The sequence below is a fragment of the Squalius cephalus genome (assembly GCF_949319135.1).
Source record: "Squalius cephalus genome assembly, chromosome: 19".
Classification (NCBI taxonomy): Eukaryota; Metazoa; Chordata; class Actinopteri; order Cypriniformes; family Leuciscidae; genus Squalius; species Squalius cephalus.
In genome coordinates this window covers 8,647,339-8,667,749 of record NC_137140.1, presented here as the reverse complement: position 1 = coordinate 8,667,749, position 20,411 = coordinate 8,647,339, and the positions used below count along the sequence as shown (strand labels likewise).

The window sequence follows — 20,411 nt, the reverse complement described above, 5'->3', positions numbered from 1 at the left end:
AATCTTTCCTCCAATCTTGTATTTTACCTCCCATCACCATGTCCCTTTAAAGAGATAGTTAACCCAAAAATGAAAATTTGTCACTATACTTACTCACCCTCAAGTTGTTCCAAACCAGTATGAATTTCTTTCTGCTGTTGAACACAAAAGAAGATATTTTGAAGAATGTTGATAACCAGATAGTTGGGTCATTCCAGAATTGCGGGTACATTTCAAGTATAGAAAGAAAACAAAAAAATATGATTTTCTTTTTCTGTTAAACCTTTTTATTTTCATAGAAGGCACTTTAAATTCAACATTTTAAATATTTGCTGATCTTAAACTTGTAAGATTTAAAATATTAATGCTGAACATCAATTTACTAACTGAACATCAATGTAAAAATCTGTCAACTCTGTTACAGACAAAATGGGTTGATTTATATGGGTTGATAACAGAGTTGACGACAACAGAGTTGATATTTTCCACCATTTTGTGCTTTATCTCAAAATGCTAACCTCAAACCAGATACCACATGGCATGTCTAAAATCATAATTTTATGGGTTTTCACCATATTGTAGTTTTTTAAAAAGTGAATGAGAGATTCACTGCAATATCACAATAATAGATTTGACAAATAATTAATCTACTATTGGTGTATACTAAACATTTTGTACAAATTAATGAGAGAAGAATAATTAAATACTTCACGCTTTTCCAGAGTTTCCCACCAGAGGAAGTGACATCCCTTGGTGCAGGTGTCACCAACCCTGCTCCTGGAGGGCTACAGTCCTGCAGATTTCAGCTCCAACCCCAATCAAACACACCTGGACCAGCTAATCAAGCTGTTCAGGGTTGCTTGATAATTACAGGCAGGTGTGTTGGAACAGGGTTGGACCTAAAGTCTGCAGGACAGTAGCCCTCCAGGAGCAGGGTTGGTGACACCTGCCTTGGTGCAAGTCACATGCTTTTTCTACAAATGCGTTGGAGGTTTTTTTTTTGTTTTATAACAGAGGTAACAGAGTTGACCAGAATGTAGGGACAGACACAAAATCTATTTATTTATTAATTAAATTACAAATAATACAGAAAATATATATTCTATGCAATTGTTTATATAACTTAAAATAGTAAACAAAAAAAATATTTGAAAATTAGACTTAATTATTTCATGATAATTCAAGTTGAAAGTATGAATCAGGAGGCGGAGACAGTCAATAATAGGTGCAGTGGGAGTCATTTAGTTAATATTTCCCCATTAAATTGTATTCCTAAATATACATAAAGCATTATTTTTAGTGATAGTGTAATATAATTTGTGTTATTATTCAAAATTGATTCAAAAAAGTTTTTTTATTATTTAAATAAAAGAAGGTTTATCTGGGAGACTCGAAATGTATCCCCAATTCTGGAATGACCCAGTTGACAGTAGCTGTTGACTTCCATATACAAAAATACAATGAAAACTGATGATTTGATCCAGATCAAAACCAAAGTTGGATTTTGTGATCTAATCTGAATTCAGAATCCTTTGTTTCTTTTGATTCAATCCGATCGAAGAAATCTGATCAGATTACTTTTGAACAACAGGTCCCAGAAATTTGGCAGAAGTGGAATGTTTCAATTAAGTGACATTTTATTGTTATTGTGCTCACTTCTGTCTTGTGTATATGCTATGCAGCACAGCCCTGGAAATTTACTCTATTAGAGAAATATAGCCTACTTTTTATTCATGTCCTTGTTTTGTGTTTTATATCTTTTTTATATAGGCTATTCCATTTTTCAGAACATTCCATGATTTCTTACACCTGATTACCATTTTTATTATAGTGAGTCGCCACTTTTTATGAAAATAAACTTTATTTTGCATTTTTAATTCAATTTTGGATAGAAATGTCTCAACCTTTCGCAAAGGTTTCCCAGCCACCGCCATCGTTTTTGATAATTTTCACCAATATGTCATGGCCTCCAGAATATTTTGTTGTATGAATTCCTGAACATGCAACATGTCAAAGGAAAGAAGAGAATCTCTGCTTTTAAACAAAAACTGCATTCTTTTTTAATCAATACTTGAATGTAAATAAAAAAATTAAAAAAAACATTTTGAGCAATAAGCTGAGAAAATTGCGTTTCTGTCAAAAGACTATCATTCAGAACGATGATCAAAACAAAGATGGAGGAGATCGAGTCAATCAACACCCCTAATGCTTGCAGTCCTGTAGCTCGTCCTGGGTCGACATTAGGCAGAGATGATTTACACGCTGTTTACTGTTGATGATCGCGTTATTTTACATTATGCATAAGATGTGTCATAGCGCCCCCTAGCGTATAAGTGTGGAAACACGGAAAGCCGGAATATTCCGTCCATGGCAGGGAAAGAGTTCAAATCAGTTGGTAATATTACCTCTGGACCACATGGAACAGTAAGGTCAAGCTAAATGCATTATATTGTGGCATATGGCATCCAACAAGCTCTAGCAGTAATTTCCGAGGACAAATCTAAGTGGTTTACCATAGAATTACACTCTAATGTACAAATATAAAATGTACTTTTCCCACAAATGTGAAATTTCTCAAGGACAATTATATCTGATTTGATATATAGGTGGCTAAGTATTCTTATTAGCTAACATAGTACTAACAACATCTGATCTAAATCCTATTAAAATAAACTAGACAATTTTTCCTCCACATAATGTGAAGTGAAATGTTTTATTCAGACACATGAATTATAGATAAAAACTTAATTTGTAAAAAAAAAAAAAAGAAAAGAAAGATATGATACTATAAGACCCTATGTAAGCAATGTAAAAAAAAACTAGCACAAAAAAACTTTATTTTTTTTAGTAAACAAACGTAAATACAGGATAAATACACAAAGTATGATTCAGTGTCCAAAGACAATGTCTTTACTCCAATAAAAAAAAATTGTCTAACAGTAAAACTATTTACAAATCAAAACTTAAGAGTTTACAAGCTGTTCACTTTCTTCATGAAGTTTTCCACTAGATCTATCAGCTGTTTCATGTCAGCCTCATCTTCACGGATGACTTCCTTCATCTTATCAAACCTTTTCAGCTGCTCGCTGCATTGTTTCTAAAGAGACAAAAAAAAAAATATTTTTTTTTGCTTACACGTAGAATCTTCACAAACCTGGTCATATAACCTTTTGAAGTACAGATGTAAAGAATGGGGTGGTATATAAGGAATAATACAGGGCTGGATGTGTCAATAGCTGCGTTTCCACTGTCGGGCCAGGGCCGGGCCGTGCTAGTGCGTGCCAGGGCCAGTCGCTTTCCACTGTCACTTCCGGGGCTGGATCGGGGCTTACTCGAGGCCAACGGCCAGGATTTCTGGCCCGTCGAATACCTTGGGCCAAAGCGGGCCAGCTCGGGCTAGAGGAGTGGTTACCAACAGAGGAGGAGTTTACCAGCGCCGGATGATTCTGTCAGCATTAAAGACTTAAAAATAAAATAATTTAACTCGCGTTCATGTTTGAATGCCTTCTGTTTGTGATGCAAAAGACTATGCGTGCTAACCGTTACCATAGTAAACATAGTAAACGCTTGAAGATACGCATATAAAAAAAAAACATAGCGAACGCTTGAAGAAATCAGACCAATCTTAAAGGCTATGACAGTCATGTTTTTATTTTATCTGTCATAGCCTACGTCTCGTCTCTTTAAACCGGACTATCATAAAATAAAGTAACTTTTTTTTTCGGGAGCTTCCTCTGTTTCTCTGACTGAAATATCTGTATGGGAGTCGAGAGATTGCTAAAGCTCCTCAGGTCGTGGCATAAAGTTGTAGAAATTATCATTTTTTTCTAAATGTGATGTAAATATGATAAAGAAACAGACGCGACTGAAAAAGTAAGTGTGTCCTCTTTCTTTTGTGAAATAGACCTAACGGTAATTTATTTCTGAGTGACTAATGTGCAATTTTGACATAAATTAATTAATTATTATCAATGTATCACTTTTTATTGTAAACCTGTGGTAAAACATCGATGCTTGGGTTTTTAATATTCAAGTAAACAAACAAAAAAAATGCTAGCAAACGGCCGCTTTTATCGTGTTTGTTTTCAACGCTGTTTCCAGTGATTTCTGATTAGTTTTCTGATAAAACTTCCATTTGTTGGTGAAAGGATGGGTTAGTGTGACGTTGTTCCAGAGAGGCGTGTTACGGGCGTGTTTTAGTGAAGCGCTGTGGAGCTTCTGGCCCGACAGTGGAAACGCAGGCCCGGTGCTATTGGCCAGAGGCTATTAGCCCGGCACGGCCCGTTTAAAGCCCTGGCCCGGCCCTGGCCCGACAGTGGAAACGCGGCTAATATAAGAGTCAATATAGAGTCAAATAAAATCAAGTAATGCACACCTAGTCATCGATTATCCCGATTATACCATGGAAACTTGCCAGCACTGACAAGTTAAAGCAGTCATTAATGTTTGCAGCACAAAATTTGACTGGTAAACAGCCAAACATTTTAGCTACAGGTCACTTGCTTAAGCAATCTGCCAGATTTAAATGAGAAGTAGTACGTTAAGATCGGAAAATAAATGGGAGTTTAATTTCTTAGAGTAAGCAATGCTATTTTAGTGTGTGTGCTTCAATGAAGACAAAACATACATTTTGACTAGGACTAAGGGTTGTTTTAAGGGTTGTTCACACCAAGGATGATAACTATTAGAATAGGGAAGTCCACACAACAACTACAATGATGGTTGGAATCACTTTTAGAATGTTTTCCAGCTGATGAATGATAAAAATCATCAACAGCCAATCAGAATCCACCTGATGTTACAGATCTCGAGCCTTTAAAGCAGCAGAACTGCAGCATGCCCTACAAATAAACAGAACTTTATTGTTTATTGGTGTGGATGTTAATATAGGTTAGGGTTGGGCGATATGCTCCATTTTCATATCGTCTTATCATCAGCCTGTGAGATCGGCGATACACGATATTATCGTGAGGGGGGCGGGGCTTACTTATTTGATTATTAACTTGCTTATTTACTCTTCAATTTGCTTGTTTTATTACTTCGTTTTAAATGAGAATCTTTTTCTATTTTGCTAGCAAAGGTGGAGTGTTTATTAATAGGCTAAATCAGGTTATTTCCTGGTATAGTGAGGTAAAAAAAGATCCTAATCATTCTTGTATCTGACTCTGAGTATTCCAACATGTCAGCGGGAAATTTACGGACACACATTATCCTCTCATGCCATTACAGATGCAGCATTTTGACTGTAGGCTACTTCTGCACGAGATGAGAACACGTTTTAATTTATTGGGTCAAGAAAGAGTCGGAGTCTGCGATATGTCCTCCTACCAGTGCTCTCTCTGTCTGGATGCACTTCACTTATGCGCACCGCACTTCAATAAGCCCAAATAACGCGGGTTAATGTGTTTTAAATGCCGGGAGAAATCAGAGGCAAAAATCTAAAAGTCGATCGGTTATAGCCTACTTAAACTTATGACTTGACTCTGATAAAGGAAAACGGGTTAATCCGTTTACATGACCACATGCATTGTCAGTTTATTCAGCATAATCGAGTTAATAACGTGCATGTAAACGCGATCATTCCCTGAAAACGAAAGCAGAAACGGACTGCGCTTTCGCTGCATTAACGGCGCGTTCTCTCGGAGACGACGGTGAATATAACGGTAGGCTACAGCAACTATCTTAATTTACTGGCTTAATATTTCTCTTGTGGACTTACATTATTGACAGTGAAAAAATTAGAAGAATATTTCTTGTTAAACAAGTTTGAAGTTTCTTGTGATTTTCACAGATGGCAGAGTTTCACAGATGCTTCGTGAACTAAAGAATTTTATTAGGCCTAGGCGGCCTATATAATTTTATTGATATTATTATTATAATTAATATTTTGTAATTGTATTGTTTTTAGTGTTATTAGTGTCATTAAATATTTTGTTAATGTGCTATGGAAACAAAATACTGACGAACAACGATGCCGCGTCTTCATCTTGGCTCTGTATAAGAATGAATGTCTGTTAAAACAAGCACTCTTGACAATTTGTGAATGGATCACCTTGCAATTAAATTTCGTTGTGGGATGTAGTTTTTTTTAGTCTGTTTTAAAAACATTTTCTTTGAGGAGTCCTCATACGCGTGATGTCGCAAGTGTGGTTGTGGTGATGTCGCAAGTGTGGTTATGTGGTGATGCCGTTATGAATTTAGGCAAGGCAAATATAATTGTAGTTCCTAATTAATTTAATAACTATACTAGCTTCATAATAATAATAATAATGATGATTTAATACATTAATGGGAAAACGAGCCAATTATCGTATTGATATCGTCAAAGGCATCTGCCATCGGCGATATCTCTGTCTATCGTCGATACACGATACTATCGTCTATCGGCACAACCCTAATATAGGTACTTTTATAGTTATCATTCTTGGTGTAATCGGAACTTTAACAGACACCTTCCAGCCAATTAAAATCGAGTATTCAGACAAACAATGGTATAATTCAAATACATGTAGCTTTTTTTAAGAACTGTATCTGGATTTCCCTTCAAGTTACAAGATGTTCAACCTCATGTAGAACACATCAAGTCAAGATGTGACTGGTAATTGTAGGCAAAAATCATCACATACTTCAACTGTAACCAAGTGGTCTGCTGCGTAAGAGAAGATTTCAGTCAGATTCTTGTTCACCATGCGCTGCTCCTCATTAGTCTCCTGCACGACCACATGGTACCTGGTGGAGAAGTTCAGATACGTAAAGTGAGATCGACAGGTGACGTATTTAGAAGAATAAAGTGGAAAAAAGATGCTCACTGTTGTTGGGCAGCTTTGCATTCCTCCTCGGCTTCCTCACATCCCTGCGTTACGTTCTTTTCCAAGCGCTTCTTGTGGGTTTCAGCAGAGTCCACCTCAGCTGCCCACTTTTCATCCTCTTGTGCCATTTCCTACACACACCATAACTAGTTCAATCACATGCTCCGAGTAACAATTTCAAATGTGTCATTACTGAAAATTAGGCATTTTACCTGCATGTCATGCTCCAGCTGTTGGTCGACTCTGCGAATCTGCTCCTTTAGCTGCTTGATGTCATTCTCCTTATCAAAGATGTTGGACTTCACCTAATAAACAGATGGGGTGGTACATGCATGAGCTAACGTCAAGCTTTGTAAGCACATGCTTTATTACAAAACCTAGAAAGCGGTCTCACTTTCTGACTTCTACATAGATAACTCCCTTTTAAGGTAGCTTCATTACTGAAACTCATAAATGACTGATTTAATTTGAAGTGCTTTACACTGGCAGCAACTGCAACAAGGTATCTATCTGCAGTTTTTGAAAATCAAATTTACAAACTGTACACATGAAATTAATACTGTATGTCCATACGGAACAAACAAATAAAATCATTAATCTCAGATTCTGGCTGGGGCTCACATTTAACTGCAAGTTTAAAATACTCAATATACAGTGCTTAAATTCATTAGACCACCTGTAATAATAAAGAGAAAACAAATATTTTAGGAATCTGTCAAAAACTTGTTTAAAACTAAAAATGTCATTGTCATTTATTAGACAAATAACAAACTGAAACAACTATATTGAGTGGCATCCTTTGGCCTTGATAAAGTCTTCTTGTTTTTGACTTCCAAATAGTTTCTCAAAGACTTGCTGTAGATGAAACTTTTGTTTGATCTGTCTTTGAATCCATTAAATCCCAAATTTGTTCAATAGAATAAGTCCAGACTTTGACTTGGCCAACTGTGACTAAAGAGACAAGACAAGCGCTGTATTTGGTATGTATTAAAATAGGTTTATGTGCTAATTAGCGCTGTCGATTTAATGCATTAATTTGGTGCGATTACTTATGGCGTGGTGTGTTCAATTTATTAACACACCACGCCCCGGCCCAGACCTGTATGTCATCTTACACTGCATGCAGTTTAGTAACAAACATGATGCAGGGCAGACTAACTGTGTGATGAAGCCTAATAGAATGCATTTAAAAATGCCACTAAAATTCAAGATATGAGGGCAACAAATGCCCATGTATGGATTTGTGTCATATTCATTTCATATGATAGGCTATAGTTTAGCAATATCACACAATCAAGAGTGCTGTTTTCCCCCCAAATATCTGCACGATTGCAAATGTGATATGGATTTCATACAACAGTTCAATAAACAAGAAGTGAATATTTGTTACATTGCCAAAATTGAGCAAAAACAGACAATACTGACAATGAAAAGTTCTAAACAACTCATTAAGACAGTGACTTGCCACCAACTACTGGCAGTTTTAGTTTCATATTTAGAGTATAATTTCATTTTTCATCCATATTCATGATACCTCTGAGCTGCATTAAACCATCTGAGTAAATATACCAAAGTGCCACTTCAGATGCAGCTTTAAAAAAATAAATAATAAAAAAATCAACATTTATGGACATAATGTAGCCTTAAAAGTTTGAGTAACAAATCCTACGTTGAATCAAATTATTTCTTTATAAATGTACTTTTTGTAATATCTATTCAATGCTTTTCTCATCTAACACAAAATGACTTTAAATGGTCTTAAATGGGGGTAATTTCTCAGCCAAAATTGACGTGCAATTACGTTGCAATTTATTCGATTAATTCATCAGCACCGATTAGATTTTAAAAAATGTATGTATATCAAATATGCACTGTCTCTTACCACAACTATCTACAACAATTTACAAAATAAACACCATCATAATTCATCAACTCTAACCAAAAATAATAATTAAAAAATACATATAATTCACTAAGAGTTGGTAAAATAATGTTACAATGCAAATAATAAACAGTGCAGTCTTAATTTGTACTAAAACATTCTTTGTTGATAGTATTCTTTGTTGATTTGAGAGTGAAATATGAACTGGACATTTTCTTGACAGACTTTGTGAGATTCACCAGACTAGGATAATTAGGGGTCACATCAGTAAGTTGGTGTATTTAACAAGATATAAATGTTTTCTTATGCAAGGCATAAACAGCAACTGAATAAGAGGTAGAACAAAAGCCTCGCACCTGTTCAACAGTCTCTTCCAAACTCAATTTCATATTGGTGAGTCTGCTGTACTCATCCTCCACGTCAACCATCATATTCTTCAGAGGATTCTAACACAGTTAAGACAAGACAGAAAAAAAGAAAAAAGAAACATCCTTAAATAATAATAAATAAATAAAAGAAGCTTCTGATGGATGGCAGTAGTGACTGTACCTGTATCTGTGTCTTGTACTGCGTGATGGTAATAGCACTATAATCTGTTCTGATTTCAAAGTCATGACCACAGGCATTCTCTGCTGACTGCGGGATGAGCTTCAGCTTACGACCCAGTTTATTATACTCAGCAACCTTCTCCTCCGCCTGCAACAAAATGTGAAAATTTACGGACTTGTGTATACTGCATGGAACACAAACAAAACTCTCTCTAAACTGATTGGCTGGCTTTACACAACTCCTAGGCCCTGTTTATACCCGGTATTAAGATCAGTTTTGGTCGATTGGATCACAAGTAAAAAAGGGAGGCACATTCCTGTTTACACCTGGTATTTTAATCCATATCTTGTGTCCACTTTTAACCACTTCTGTCCTGATTTCTTTGAGGGGAGGGTCAATGGGCAGGTAAATGTATGGGCTTTTTCAGATCTTGCAATCTAATGGACGAAGTAAACTCACACAAATTACAAATGAACGCGACAATGACAATGGAAAAACATACAGAGAGCAGCGGGTTTCGTTTCTGCTCTGATACCCGCAAGACCACGGCGAACGCAGTTGCGAGTTCGTGTTCGAAAACAGGAATGTTGAAAAAACATTGTGCATGAAGTATGCATGTGTGTACCATTCACCATGTTGGCACTGTCATGTGACCTACAATGTTGGGGTCGTCACTTTCCTGCCTAAAAAAAATAAAATCCTATAATGTGGCCTCATTAGATAGTGAAGTGAGGCCAACGAATTTCGCCAGACATAGTGCCTCATCCGGCTATTTTCACTTACCGTTTTAAGAATGCTTCGAATTATGACATGCTATTATTTCGTGTTGTGATTTTCACATACTATATAGTAGGCATATTTAGAAGTTTTGCTCCAGGAGATTTATGGGGATAAATACTATCCAATGAGGCCACAGGAGAGGAGTTGTGAATGACAGTAAAGTGACATAAATGACACTGTAAGTCACATTACAATAACAACATGGTAGATGTAGTTTGCCCGAATTTCATTCATACTACACACTACAGAACATACTATTTGGTCACGAAGTAAGTACTAATTCAAATGAAGTACCTATTCATTGACCATTGCACTTGTGTCTTTTGCACCGCCTCATGCATGACACAGCATTCTAAAAAACGTGGCACTGAAGTTAAAAGTTGTTAAACTTTTAAAAAACACATCTCTAGACCTTATTTTCGTTCCACTGACCTGTGTCTCACTTTTTTAACAGCAAAAAACGTGTTCTGTGTGAATAAGCCCTTGGTCTGTGAGAATCAGCCCTTAGTCTGTGAAACAACTCTTACTAGACATGCTGGGAAATCTGTTTGTGGGTAAAGTCCTGACCTTCTCTTTGGTTTTGGACAGGTTGACCTCCTCATTCCAAACCAGCTGCTCAGCCTCCACAAGATTCTGGTTTAAGCTGTGAACGGTCTGCTGCAGTTCATTCCTCTCTCGGTTAATACGCTCGATATCAGCTGGAGTGAACTTCTGATTCCCCAGGATGTGCTGCAGCCTCGTTCTCTCCTGCTTCAGACCCTCCAACTGCATCTCTGTACAAAGAACAGGGACATTTAACAATTGAATTTAACCTTTGTATCTTTATTATCATATGTAGTGTACAAAGTACAATGAAATTCTTACTTATTGCAGAGCTAAGACTACCCTGGTAATCCAGAGTTCTCGCGAGAGCACTAGGGGTGTAACGATATTCGAACCGAACCGAAAAACCGCGATACACCACCAACGATACGAATCGCGATACTCTCATGGCGTACCGAACACGCCCGCCCCGCCCCCATTGGACCTCATGTCTTATGTGTACACAACGAATACAGCGTTGTTGCCTAACCACCATTAACCACATTTAATTGCAATAAGCTCAGTGTTTTGTTACTTTCGATCATAAGCAAGGTGTAATCTTTCAGATTCTGTCTATTTGATCACGAAATTCAAACATGAAATGTCGTTTTGGCGCTCTTTGATCTTGCATGACAGGCTCCTCATTTAAAGCGGCAGCGCGGAGCGCGAGTAAACCATAGACTGTGGAGTAAACGCGAATATCTCTTCCTCAGTTACAGAATAAACATGAATGGACACCTGAAGGTATGTTGAAAAATACAGTATACTTACTGAAAGGCATCATAACTCGTGTAATCGCTCAGTCAGTGTTTCAACAGCGGAAATACGTCAATAAAACACTTAGTTTTTCATATAGCTTTATTTACCTCAGGCAAGTCATTCAGTGTCCACATGTTGGTTTGCTAAGGAAATGAACCCTTTCACTAAATAAATGCACTGCATTAGCCTATATATTATAGTTTACTTAACCTGTTAATGACATCTTGATTATTTAATGTATTTTTAAAATATCTGTCATGAAAATGACAGCAACTGTGTAAATGATTATATTTCAATAATAAATTAGAGTAAAAACATATGTTAATGTAAAAACTGCCTTGTAGAGTTTACATGTTTTCATACAATTTGTTACTTGAGTGTTGATTATTATTATTATATCTAAAAATAAATAGCAACTGAATTTAGGCTAAAAGTCTAGGCTCTGTTGTTAAGCTTTAATGTTATAGTAATGTGAAAGTAAGGGCTCCTGTATAGTTTACAGCATTAGCAGATCATTTTTTTATCCTTGCGAGACGTTTACTTGTAATTGAATTAATTTAAAGACAAGGACACAATTTGTTAATTAAAGCACTGTTTAAAAAAAAAAAAAAAAAAGCAATTTTAGCTTTCTAAACCCCCCCACCCCACCTAAATGAACCGAACCGAACCGAACCGAGACGTCAAAACCGTGGGACGTACCGAACCGTCAGTTTTGTGTATCGTTACACCCCTAGAGAGCACAAGTTGAATTTGCTCAGCGTGCTACTCTGGTGTCTGATGTTACTCATATAGTAATGATGCTCATTAAATATGCCCCTCTATCTGAGCTGCACCAATCACATGGGGTTATCTGATATAGGCGGGCCAGAGGCGAGATGACGACAGCGCTGCAACGTTGAAGTCATTAGTAAACATTGCAAGATGGCTATAGATGAACACCATTTGTTTGAAACAGCTTTGGCCGCTACAATGAAAGATTTAGACCTTTTCTCTAAAAGAGGAACAGAAGACGGCACTCGAATCGTTCCTTTGCAAGAAGGGCGTTTTTGCTGTTTTGCCGACCGGATACGGTAAGAGTCTAATCTACCAGTTAGCTCCGCTGGTAGCTAAGCGATAACTTTTTGTGATTGGTCGTAATGTTATCCAATTGCATGCAGTGAGATTTTCAAATGCATGCTTGGTGCCACCCCTCGAGCTGGCCGATTTTCATTAGTTGACGCCAGACCATTAATCTTTCAGATTTAGGTCTGGATTTCCCGGCTAAGCTAAGACAACATACAGTGTGCAAAGTGAACAAGGCATGTGTGGCTGCATCTTGTAATCTCTCTTACCAGCAGCCTCGAGCTCCTCAGACAGCCCAGCAGCTTTTTCCTTCAGTTTAGTTTTATGGTCCTCCATATTACAACGATAATCCTTCAGTTTCTGCAGATCAGCTTGTAATCTGAGTTTCTCGGTCCTCTTCCCTGCTAAACGATCCTGTCAATACACACAGCATTAACATTGACATCATTTTTCAAATTATTTTTTTTACCTAGTTTTGGCATGAAACTCTAGGCTGATGACTCTAGGCAGGCTGATAGGTCCTTAACTCGTTTATTTGCGATCACATCGTCATCTACATAGGGCAGCTGATTGGTTGCTGTTGCATTAGCAGCCAAAGAGCTGCAGCTCAACATCAACCAAATACCGGTAGCGTTGCTGTTAGCAGTCTGCAGCGTGCTTCAGAAAGCATCTGAAATCAACATCCAAGATAAGTGCAAACTGTAGTCTCTTTAAGAGGGTTTTACACTTCTCATGTCTTGTCTCCTGCTTTGCTGAGGGGTTATTTCATGCATGTTACATGTGCAGCAACATGTCTTACATGCTCACAGCAATGTCTGTGAATGTATTGGCTGTAGCTAAGTCTTGGTACTTGCTCTGCAGCAGAGTAGCAGATCTATTCCGCAAAGAGCAAAAACATTAAAAGGACAATTCCGGTATTTAACACTTTGAGTCTATTTTGTAGTTTGTTTTGGATGAACAAGAGTGGTGGACAAAGAAATTTTGACAATGGTTCCTGTCGCGACTTTTTGACTATTTTAGAATTGCCCATGACCGCATTAGAATGGGAGTCAATGGCCATGCACAAACATGTCCTTAAAACAATCCTTAACGTTCGTTTTCAAAACTGTGCAACTCACCGAGTGGTTAGTGGTGTTCGTTGATAATTAAAAACAAATATATCGGCGCAATGTATGATTTCAATCCGTTTATTTTTCTATAGTGGAACTATTTTTTCAGATACCTCACAACCGCGTATAAACTTCCGCTCTTCCGTAACTTACGTTGCTCTGCTCACGCTAGCCTTCTGAGAGACAGAGAACCGAGCGAAAAGACCTAAAAGACTACAATCAAATGTAAACAGCCCCCTTTCCGTTTCCGGTAGCGCAGTAATATCAACGAGCAATGAGTCCTCCAACGGAAATCAATGGATTTTACAAAATGCCAAATAAAACACGACAGAAACTGTATTTCGCTACGCTACTTGTTTTTAATCATCAACGAACACCACTAACCACTCGGTGAGTTGCACAGTTTTGAAAACGAACGTTAAGGATTGTTTTAAGGACATGTTTGTGCATGGCCATTGACTCCCATTCTAATGCGGTCATGGGCAATTCTAAAATAGTCAAAAAGTCGCGACAGGAACCATTGTCAAAATTTCTTTGTCCACCACCCTTGTTCATCCAAAACAAACTACAAAATAGACTCAAAGTGTTAAATACCGGAATTGTCCTTTTCCGTATGTTCTTTCCATTGTAACTTTTCCATATCCATTATTCTCTCAGAGAGTTCTCTCTAAGACCTTAAAGGTGAACTAAGTAACTTTTTTACCTTAACTGAACAGCTTCGGAGTCATTGGAGTGGTTATATTACTTATTTCGGGTTGAATGGTGGTCGTTTCGCAACCCCCTGGTGCCTGTGAGCGGAAAATACGCACTTGCAACTTTGAGCCGGCGGGCCGCCGGCCGCCGCGTCAGGAAGTCTCGCGTGATATCAGGTCTCGCGATGTAAACAATTGCTTTACGGCCAAAAGAAATCTGCTAAAATGCTGTCATTATTGCGCTCCCTCACGCTGTTCGAACCCGAATGAAGAAGACGTTTTAAAGAATGTCCCATCTGCTTTGATGTCGTTGATCTACTAGCCTCTGGTGTCTGAGAATCGCCAACGAGTTTTTACAACAGTGTTGTCAAATATCTATTCCGAAGCTGTGGGGGGAGCTCTAGAGAGAAACCTGCGAGCAAGAAGCAAGAATACAGCGAAGAAATCCCTAAACTACTGAGCCCTGCTTTAATGACCTATGTAAAATCTAGCCTAGTTTTCACAATCCATCCTTTTTTCTTTTTCATATTGGGGTCATACATTTTCAGCCATTTCATGAAGGTAGATGAGAGATGTGTGTGAAAAGATGTAAATCAAGAAGACAAAGGGTGGCAACTTTGAAGAAGTTCATACTTCATACTCACATTAATGTTTTTCACAGTTTTGACTGACTTTATTATTTTATGCTATTATCCTAAAATTAGTAGATTATAGTAAGAAGTAATTCTCATGATCTGAATGAACCTGATAAATGAAGTGAAGGAAACATGTATACACTCACAGTTTGACTTTCCCTTTCAAGTCTCTCCACGTGCTCCATCAGTATCGCATGTTTTTCCTGCTGGGAGTGTAACAGCGCCCCATCCACATTGTACAGCTTCTCTGAGAGAATTCCAAAAATATTTTTTATCAGCAATGAAACCATATTTGTGATTATTATGAACATAAAGACACAAAGTTTTCCCTTCTTATTATTTTTGTTTCAGTTGCTTAATGTGAGGGATATCCCACACATAAACATGGAGTGCTGGAGAAAAACAATGTGGCATCAGTAAGGCATTCAAAGTCAAACATGTATTATGTTGTAGTTCCTAATAAAATATCTGGTTTTGTTACGACTGTCATCCAAATGTAAAAAACAAAAATTCAAAATAAAAATGCAATGGTTTTGTTTGGATGTTGCTATGTGGCCGTTGCACTCAAAAGCAGAGGCATGTGAACAAGCTTGCAGGAGTAGGTTTAAGTGGGTGAATGATTGGAGAATATGTCCATGCATCACCAGAGGTCCAGTTATGACATTGATTAAACATTATGAGGTTTATTTAAAAAACAACAACAACAACACGTACACATAAATTGTTTACAATAACATGCATTTAGAAAATAGGGTACATTTTTATTTCACGCCAACTTTGTTTTAGTTTTACTGAAATTTGGAAGTTGTTCAGAAGGTCAGATATAATTTACCTCCATCATCATAATCTTCTCCATTAAATTTCCCCCATCCAAATAAGTTCAGTGTACACTTTACATAATCACACTGTGGTGTAACTTACTTAGTTTAGTAAGATAGTCATCTTCCTCATCCTCAAACGTATCTGCTCCCTGCATGAACTTGCTGTAGGTGTCAGAGCAGTATTCCATAAAGAGCTACAGAGATAATATACATTTACACATTTGGCAAATATGTGGTCTACAATTATGTAAAAGAGTGAAATATACAGTCAAAGCAGACGTTTTGCCTGATACGGTACCTTGTTGTACTCGGCCCCTTCCTCTAGATCACACAGCTCATCTGAGAAGTCAGAGAACAGCAGATCCTGGTCTCTCTGACCACTGAAGAGCTGTAGGGAGAATATCTACATGTCAGTCAAAGCTGCACGTTATTGTTCACATTGCAGTCTGGGATAGTAAGGAAAGCTAGATTTTCAGAGTTTCAAGTGAAAATGGTCCTTGTCGTCAAAACTCAAGGGCACAATTTTTTTTTTAAAAAATGACACACTGTCATTCTTAAGACCGAACTTAAAAAGAGAGAGAGGGGGGAATGTTTTCTTTTTTAACAGAACTTAACGAACATCCAAAACAATGCTGTGTTCTGGGCTAAATGCGCTCAGTGTATGCGTGTACATATGATAGTATTTGGACCAGCTGAGAACTCGTGAATAAGAGCTTAGAAAATGTGTAAAAGGGTCAAAACAGCGGCAGGAATTCCTCCGTCACACAAACAAACATCTGCTACAAGGAGACCGCATTTCCATCACATGTACTGAAATGTGATGGACAACATCGCGACTATGAGGAGAAAAAACAAGCATGCTTGAGAATTCTGTCCTTTTTAGGATCTCTTCTTGTGGGTCTCATCCTGTCTTTGGTACAGTTCGACTGAAATATAAATGGAACACGGACCAGAGTTCATTTGGAAGTAGACCAAGCCCCATCTTTTCAGCAGACTTGGTCGGATGGCAGCGTTCACACACAAACAGAGCAATTGCAACAGAAATCTTTTGAATCAAACCAAACATGCCAAGGGTGAACACCCCCTAAACTGATCAAGAGTGACAGTAAATACATGTTACAAAAGATTTCTAATTAAAATAAATGCTGTTTTTTTTCTATTCATCAAATAATTCTGAAAATACTTTATCATAGACAACTGTTTTCAACATTGTAAAAAAAAAAAAAAAAAAAAAATCTTGAGCAGCAAATCAGCATATTAGAGCGATCATGTGACACTGAAGACTGGAGTAATGATGCTGAAAATTCAGCTTTGCCATTAAATGACTTAATTACATTTGAAAATATATTCAAATAGAAAATAGCCTTTTAAAATTTTATAATACATCACAATATTACTGTTGCTGTATTTTTGATCAAAGAAATGCAGCCTTGGTAGTGACAAAACCTTAACTCTACAAAACCTTGACTTTTGAATGGCAGTGTACATATATTTATGGAATGTTTGCTTTGCTATGAGCAACAGTGAAAGTCTCGCTTATTTCATAACTTTAAAATGGAAACCAGTAATAGTTCTATGTACAGATTATATCTCACGTAAATATGTTAAAGGTCTGAAGAAGAGTCACCTTGACTGTGTCGATGAGCCAGATAAGAGCTCCGAGAGCCTGTGGCCACGTGTGAGGAGCACCAATGGAGTACATGGAACTTTTCGAGAGTGCAAATGGGTATCTGGAACAAAACGATAATCATCTCTTAACGATTAGGGCAAAATACAGGGTGGTTAACACTGAGCAAAGTGTGTTTGACATCAGACTACTATTGTAGCGTTTCGTACAGGGCGTAGTAATGAAGTAATATTGTCATCCTTTGTTTTTATGATAATGTGATTACCCCAGATCTTTGAGCATTCTTGGGATCTCCTCTTCCACTTTGGCAGTGGGCATCTGAAAAGACGGTTCCAGGAAAGTGTAGATGAATTCGAATATCTTTAAAAACTCTTTTGTGGATGGAGACTGGAGAGACTTCACTGTGATGCTGCCTGGAAAGCCTCGCTCCATCAGGAACTAGAAATAATGGAAAAAATAAATTAATTGTAAAAAGACTTTTGGCCCAATTACTTTGACTTTTTAAATTGCTTATAATTACAAGATAAGCTTTTTAAAAATCATATTATATAGTGTGCCTCCTCAAAGAGCAATTTCTAACTGACAAAATATTTATTCATTTAAAAGCTGACCATAACTAGAAATATCTGTTCACAGTCCCAATAGAAAACCCATTGATTGTGAAAACGCTGAAAAACATCCATGAACCTTCTAAAGAAATATTGTTTTCCACAAGGAATCTGACACATGGAGGCTTGACAAGTGTACACAAGTGTTAGGTGAGTACATGATGACAGAATTATTAATTTTGGTTGAACTATCACTTTAACTTTTCACCAACCCGCAATATGACATTAAAACTAATCATACTTCACAAAGTTGTTTGATACACTGTTGGACAAAAGCTTTGTCATGAAGGGGTCTGGGGTCCTTCATCTTCTCTGGGCCCCCATATGCCCCAAACATGCTGTTCCTCTGGCCACCTGCCCCGATGCCTCTGTGGAGAAAGATGCGGACACTGTTGTATTACAGTATATGATTAACCAATTGTGGTTTAATTAAAAACTCTATCCCCCAATTTCACAGACAATGATTAAGACTAACCCCAGACTAAGATGCATGTTTCAACTGAAAGCAACTTGCACTATCATATCTTAAAGTATGTCACTGCTATTGTTTTGTCTCAAGAAGCACACCAGTAATGTTTATATATATATATATATATATATATATAGCATGTTTATAAAAGCAATATTAATGCTCTAATTGAACTAAGGTGTAATCCTGGCTTAATCTAAACCCTGTCAGTGAAACCAGGCCTAAATGACATGATCAATGCACAATCACAATTTACTACCAGACTCACTTTCCAAAAAAGCTTGTTCGTCTCTCAGATGTGGTAGACTGAGGTTTAGGTATGTTCAGCTTGCCAAAGACATTGTCCTTGCTGTAATGAAATTCAAGTTAACATATCAAATCTATTGAAGCATGACCGTTGAAAGCAGTTTAGGCCAATAAAACCACTTCAATGTACACTAAATACATCTACAGTAATATAGTGTAAAAGGACATATAGATGGGGTGTACTTTTGAGGGGTGGCATTGACCAGACTCATCCTGCTGTCTGTCACTCGCATGGGCATCTCAGAATATCTGCTGCTGGGTCGCCGACTCATCTTGACCTTTATAAACACACCCTTCACATGTAGGACAGAGAAAAGACTCAGTTACTACAATAGTAAAAGAAAAGTAGTGATCAAATCCAGCAAAAGACAGTTTGGATTTGTTTAATATTTTCGGCCATTGTCTTAATGACTTAAAATACTAACGTTACTAATAAAGAATGCGTCGGTGTTGTACTTAGGCATGTAATGTAAATAAGCCATAGTCCAATAGAAGGAATGCGTAAAAAAAGAACGCAGATTTACTCAGTACTTTGAATCTTACAACCAAACAAAACTATACTGTAATTGTAGTAACTTATATGTTAGCAATATATGACTAACTTGTCCGTTAGCTTTGATGTGAAGAACATAAGCTTAAAACCCACACATACAAACATTGAAACACAACAGCCATCTAAAATGATTGAGAAATAATCAATTTCTTACCAAACTGCATTACATTAAATGGTGCTTAATGAATAACAAATTAACTACATAATGCTAGTAACGCAATAAATGAGAATTATGGACAAAACAATACCTCCGATATAAACTTCAGCAGGAGGACGATTCTCGGTTAATACGTACTATACGGCAGATATGAATATCAGCATACCAGATATATCACGAATATAAGTTATAGTTTATTCTTCCGTCGATGCTTCGGTTGAATTTCAAAAATTTCCGCGAACGCTGTTCAACGGATCACTCTGATGACGTAAACGCCTCAGTTTGAGCTGCTGCGCGGAGTACTGCCTCCTGCTGGTGTGGCGGAACTGCGCTGTGCATCAAGGCTTGAAGTTTTGTAAAAAAAAAAAATGAATAATATACAACTAATTTTACACTACAATACCTCACCACTCGAATTATTACATAGCTCAATGAATTATAATAATTAGTAAATTAAAACATAAAAACCGCAAAAGCCACACGCCTCTATGACCTTCTGTCTCTAAATATTAACCTTTTGTTACTAAACAAATCTAAATGAATTACTGTCCACAAACCACCATTAACAATTAAGACCTAAAAACTTTTAATATTCAAAATAAATGCACAGGTAACTACCCACTGATTAAAAAAAATAGATTGCTTAAGTGGACAGTTTTAATAAATCTCAAATTTATGAAAATTCAAGATTAATAAGAGCAGAGCCAATCAATAAACATGTTGCGATTACATTTAACATAAGAGAAAAATTAAAGGTTGCAGGGATATCTTACTACTCTACCATACTACCTTTATTGCACATTGGAGTACCACTTAAATAAATACCATGGTGCCAACTTATAATACCAATTATTCAGGTCCATGGAAGTACATAGTATTTATTTATTTTTTGATATTACTGTTAAAAGAATTTACAGAATTTGTAACTATTTTTTCTGTTTATTTAAGCTAGAGGTGATGCCCTTCTGTCCAAAGAAAGAATCTTCTTGGGCCACCTCAGAAATGACACTTTAGATTTGGACATCAACCATG

The 20,411-nt window shown here is 37.0% G+C and overlaps 1 protein-coding gene across 1 annotated transcript; it reads right to left on the bottom strand.

Moving 5' to 3' along the window:
- Window positions 1-2,665: 2,665 nt before the first annotated feature.
- Window positions 2,666-19,658, bottom strand: ndc80 (NDC80 kinetochore complex component). Its single transcript, XM_079851630.1, has 17 exons — window positions 19,471-19,658; window positions 18,853-18,962; window positions 18,632-18,712; window positions 18,136-18,262; window positions 17,552-17,724; window positions 17,287-17,389; window positions 15,958-16,047; window positions 15,760-15,853; window positions 14,985-15,085; window positions 12,672-12,816; window positions 10,567-10,772; window positions 9,220-9,366; window positions 9,027-9,116; window positions 7,001-7,093; window positions 6,789-6,919; window positions 6,606-6,708; window positions 2,666-3,076 (listed from the first exon to the last, which is right to left on the bottom strand). Exons 2-17 carry the CDS (start codon window positions 18,939-18,941, stop codon window positions 2,951-2,953), a joined length of 1,899 nt encoding a protein of 632 aa, XP_079707756.1. The 5' UTR covers window positions 18,942-18,962; window positions 19,471-19,658; the 3' UTR covers window positions 2,666-2,950.
- Between the last annotated feature and the right edge of the window lie 753 nt (window positions 19,659-20,411).